Genomic DNA, 5,524 nt, shown 5'->3' on the forward strand with positions numbered 1-5,524 from the left:
CTCCTTAAATAAATAAAGTTTGATTTAAAAAGTCAAAACACCTACAGTCGTTAATTTTCAAGCAGTTCTATGTAAAATAATTTTTTTTAATGCAAATTTTCTTGTGTGCCGGAAATGATCTTTGTTTGAATATCTTCACACTCTCACAGCCTGTGTTAATTCTCCGCTTAACTTTTAGCCTTAAAACAACTTATATATGGGAAAATCGAAGTTTTTTCTTGTGAGGGAGAACACAATGAGCTCCTATATAAACACAAAGCTTCTTTCTTTCACAATCATCAAACACACATACACACAAAGAAATAAAAGAGATCTAAAGATGGGAAAAGATGATGTGAAGCTTCTAAGCATGTGGGCTAGCCCTTTTTGCATGAGGGTGAAGGTGGCATTGGCAGAAAAAGATATTGCTTATGAAGAGATTTTAGAGAATAATTTGTTAGGTGGAAAGACCGAATTGTTGCTAAAATCAAACCCTGTCCACCAACAAGTTCCTGTCCTCTTGCACGACAACAAGCCCATCCTCGAGTCCACTAACATTATCACTTACATGGATGAAGTTTGGCCTTCCAAACCCCTCTTGCCCACTTGTGCATATGAGAAAGCCCGGGCCCGATTTTGGGCCGACTACATTGATCGCAAGGTAAGCCCTCTTTTTAATTAACACTTACTATGACAAATACATGTACTTGATTGGAATACCCGTAATCGGTCTCGGCTGGTCCATATCTGAGGACGTGAGACCTGGTTTTGGGACCAATTACATTATGTGGTCCCAAAACCAGTTGTGGGGTTGTGGGATGTCAGCCCTCTTTATTTTGGGCCGACTACATTGATCGCAAGGTAAACCCTCTTTTTAATTAACACTTACTATGACAAATACATGTACTTGATTGGAATACCCGTAATCGGTCTCGGCTGGTCCATATCTGAGGACGTGAGACCTGGTTTTGGGACCAATTACATTATGTGGTCCCAAAACCAGTTGTGGGGTTGTGGGATGTCAGCCACCTGACATACCACAACATAACACAACTGGTTCAGAGTGGTATATTTTTAGAAAGAGTTCATCATTATGTATATGTATATCCTAGGTTCACTCGGCGGGTCGGGCCATTTGGACTGCAAAAGGAGAAGATGAAGTAGAGGCCGCTAAGGCAGCGTTCCTTGATATCTTGAAGTTCTTAGATGGTACTTTGGCTGAAAAAGACTATTTCGCTGGGGACAACTTCGGGTTTGTGGACATACTGCTTGTTGGTCTAACTTCGTGGTTCCCGGCCTACGAGAAATACGGTAGCTTTAAGGTGGAGGATCACTACCCTAAATTGGCGGCATGGATCACGCGGGCCCATGCTAGGGAGAGTGTTTCTGAAGCTTTGGCTAATACTGAAAAAATCCTCAACTTTGTAGTAATGTTGAGACAAATGTTTGGTGTTGAATGAATGAAGATTGTTATGTCATGAATGATGATGATAGAATATTATGGGTGGTGGGGTGTTTAGATCCACTAAGAATAAGGAGTTGGAATAAAATCGGTTTGAAAATTATCTTTGAAAGCATTATTGTTGTCTTTGAGGGGGAGAATGTATGTTTTTTTTTCTATCTGATGTAATGGATCAAATTGGATATCTTGTTGAATGTTTGATCCCTTTATTTTTCTATATAAACGAAATTTATTAATTCTGAGATGTTTTAGATTAATGTAATGTTTCTTGTTATTAAAGTTTAATTTTAGATACGTTACTTTCCCCTAAATCAAATAGTTTATATAGTGACATTTTTATTAAATATGTTTATAATTTTTAGTGACAATTACTTGTTAGCATGTGATTTTTTATATCAAAATTTAAAACATATCTGTCAACATGTGATTTTTTATATCAAAATTTAAAACATATCTGTCAACTTTTAAAATATGATGTAAGTAGAAATAAGATACTGTGCTATTTATTTTTGTAATGATATATATATATATATATATATATATATATATATATATATATATATATATATATATATATATATATATATATATATATATATATATATATTCGGTCAACAACAAACTATTTATTATATATGGTTTATTATTAAATCTATTTGGTTGTTCAAAAACTATAATTTGACTGGATATTATAGGTTATGCTGGTTATCTTGTTTATTTGAAAAAAAAGTAAATGTTAATTATGTGTATATATGGTTATTACTTAAGAGGATAATGTATCATGCCTCGTTTATAAATTTAGTAAGTAAAACCTCTTCGGTTGATCAAAAACTACAATTTGGACAAAGTATTATAGGTTATGCCGGTTACCTTGTTTATTTGAAAAAAAATGTTAAGAGGGTAATGTATCATGCCTCGTTTACAAATTTAGTAAGTAAAACCTCTTTGGTTGATCAAAAACTACAATTTGGACAAAGTATTATAGGTTATGCCGGTTACCTTGTTTATTTGAAAAAAAAATGTTAATTACATGGATATAGTTAATGAATTTAAAGGATAGAGTAAAATGTATCTTTTACAAATTTAGTAACTAAATTATTTTTGTCACTATTACCATTAAATTAGGTGTGATAGTGCTGCAACTTTGGCTAAGACTTATAGTCAAGTGTATAATGGGATGTAACATCCATAAAATTCATTCCAAATTTAAACTTTTCAAAGCAACCCATTTATTAAAGAGGTGTTTACAAAACCGTTGTTCCCAAAACATTTATTTAAAACCATAATCATTTACACATAGTTTCAAAATATTTACGTTATCAGAGTATCCCAGAAACCATAAGTTCTAAAAACACGAGGATGTGTACAGTCACGCCTTCGCGTTGCCAAAACATCTAGAGCATCTAAAACAATAAACTGAAACCGTAAGCACGAAGCTTAGTGAGTTCCCCCAAAATACCAACACACACAAAATAACATATATCACAAACAACATACTACGGGTCCAATCATCCATCGGGATGAAATACCCCAGACCCTCAACCATCGGGTTGGAATGCCAATATACTATGGGTCCAATCATTTATCGGGATGGAATACCCCGTCCCTTCAACCATCGGGTTGGAATGCCAACATACTATGAGTCCAATCAACCATCGGGTTGGAATACCCCGACCCTTAACCATACTATGGGTCCAATCAACCATCGGGTTAGAATACCCCGACCCTCAACCATCGAGTTGGAATGCCAACATACTATGGGTCCAATCAACCATCGGGTTGGAATACCCCGACCCTCAACCATCGGGTTGGAATGCAAACATACTGCGAGTCCAATCATCCTCGGGATGGAATACTCTCGGCCCTCAACCATCGGGTTGGAATGCCCAGCCTGTTGGCTTATGCACAAAGCAGTGAAGCCTCAACCATCAATAAATCATATGCACATATATCAAATAATCACATAACAGTCTAGAGACAATCAAACCGATCTACAGATCACTAAGCATAGCAACATCCTATCTACTAGGATACCGATCTAATAGATCATAACCATATAGAGACATCCTATCGACAGGATACCGATCTAATAGATCATAACAGTAATAAAACAGGATAACAATCCAAAGGGTCGACCTTAGTGCCTTAGTCACCCTGTTGATATAGTGAGAAGAAATCACCTCGCAAGTAGCACTGGATGATAATGTCAATCTCCCAAAACACCGCTTCAAACTCCAACACCTACAACCACCATATGACCAATTCTATCAAGACCTAATTACCATAATACCCTCAGAAGTCAACTTGGTCAACCATGGTCAAAGTCAACAGTCAACAGTCAAGGTCAACAGTCCATGTTGACCCAAATCGTTGAGTGCATCTAACAACTCGTCGAGTTCCTTCAGAACTCAGAAAGCTGTGGAAACTCGACTCAACTTGCCGAGTTGCCAAACAACTCGTTGAGTCCGTACAGTTTCCAGAAGATCGGGGAAAAACCCTAACCACTCGTCGAGTTATCTCACCAACTTTCCGAGTTCACTCAGAGTCAATAAGCGGGAAAACCCTATCTAACTCGTCGAGTTGGCTAAGCAACCCGTCGAGTTCCTTTAGCCCTTTTTCTCATTCAAACGCTTTTAAGCGAAACCAAGGCTCCAAATTATAGATCTAGTATTCTAGGGTTGAGATACTACGTAAAGCTGCAAGCTTTACGTCCATGCATGGAATTAAGGGGATAACTTGCTAAAACAAGGCTTAACAAAGGGGTTTAAGGAATGGAAGTTGGCCAAAGATTGATAAAGCTTGAGTCTTTAGGCCTAAGGGGCCTAGTAGAGTCCAGATCCGAAGTCTTAGCTTAAAAGCATGCTCAAAACCAAGAATGACTCAAGAAAAAGCTAGAAATGACCATAAACTCCTGAATGGAGAGATCTCACAAGAAAATGATCAAGGTAATGAATTTTTACATTCAAATGAATGCCACAACGAAGTAGATGCTGGATCTACAAGCTCCTTCTTGTTCTAAGCTTCTCAATCTTCAAGTCTCTTCAAGAAATGCACCAAACACACACTCTTTAGCCTCACACACACTAAAAATAGGAAGTTAGCTCAATTAGGGTTTGTTTCTGGACGTGAAGGTGGTAAGGGAGGCTGGAGGGAAGACTTAAGGATCTTTAAATAAGGTGCAAATCCTAAAAATTAGGGTTTTCATAATCAGCTCCAACTCGTCGAGTTGGGTCCTCCAACTCGTCGAGTAGGTTCTCCGGAATACACGACCCTTCTAGGTTTGTACAGGACGAGTTGGGGCCTCCAACTCATCGAGTAGACTTTCTTAAGTGCACAAATCCCTAAATTTCATTCCTGGAAATCGGGATGTTACATGGGAAGTCTAGACATTTAGCTGTTAGACATAACATGATTCGGGAGCTCGTCATGAATGGTGTAATATCTGTGGAGTTTGTAAGAACTCACTTGAATTTAGTCAATCATCGTTTTGATATGTTTACCGAGCTTAAAACCAATGTTTTAAAAACCAGTTTTTTAGTTGAACCGGTTTGGTGACCAATTTCCGGTTCAACCGGTTTAACCGGTTTGACAGCTGAGTAAACTAGTTTCTATAATTTTAATCTTTTTTTGTATTTCCCTACACATATAGACATACATAAATCAAGAATTTGATGTCCACAAGTTCAAACATTAAAAATACAAATGAAAACAAGTTGTAGATCAATCTAAATACATTAAAATAACACATAAACATAAGTTTTACATCAATCCACATGCATTAAAAAGAAAATAAAGTCCTAGATGAATACAAACTGTTATTTTAATGTATTTAGATTGATCTACAACTTGTTTTCATTTGTATTTTTACATCAATCCACATGCATTAAAAAGAAAATAAAGTCCTAGATGAATACAAACACATCAAAAAACTTTATAACATTTATCATGTGCTTTTATTCAGAAAACTCTTAATAGATGTGAAAAAACCACCAAAGTTTAATATGCAAAATGTTTTGATTCCATGTGTTTTTATTCAATTTAACCGGTTCAAACGATTTAATTTACCCGGTTCAACCAGATTTT

At 36.4% G+C, this 5,524-nt stretch overlaps 1 protein-coding gene across 1 annotated transcript; it reads left to right on the forward strand.

The window, feature by feature from the left end:
- The first annotated feature begins 319 nt into the window (after positions 1-319).
- On the forward strand, positions 320-1,439 carry LOC145162656 (putative glutathione S-transferase). The gene is made up of 2 exons (XM_079081733.1): positions 320-640; positions 1,092-1,439. The coding sequence occupies exons 1-2, from the start codon at positions 320-322 to the stop codon at positions 1,437-1,439; spliced, it is 669 nt and encodes a 222-aa protein (XP_078937859.1).
- The last annotated feature ends 4,085 nt before the right edge of the window (positions 1,440-5,524 follow it).

Source organism: Lactuca virosa, chromosome 3 (assembly GCF_052849685.1).
Source record: "Lactuca virosa cultivar CGN04683 chromosome 3, Lactuca_virosa_CGN04683_v6, whole genome shotgun sequence".
Classification (NCBI taxonomy): domain Eukaryota; kingdom Viridiplantae; phylum Streptophyta; class Magnoliopsida; order Asterales; family Asteraceae; genus Lactuca; species Lactuca virosa.

Excerpts from the sequence above, each read along its gene's own strand:
- LOC145162656 (XM_079081733.1), top strand. The coding sequence starts at position 320 with ATGGGAAAAGATGATGTGAAGCTTCTAAGCATGTGGGCTAGCCCTTTT. Across the intron at positions 641-1,091 it reads CCGACTACATTGATCGCAAG|GTTCACTCGGCGGGTCGGGC; the intron begins GTAAGCCCTCTT and ends TGTATATCCTAG.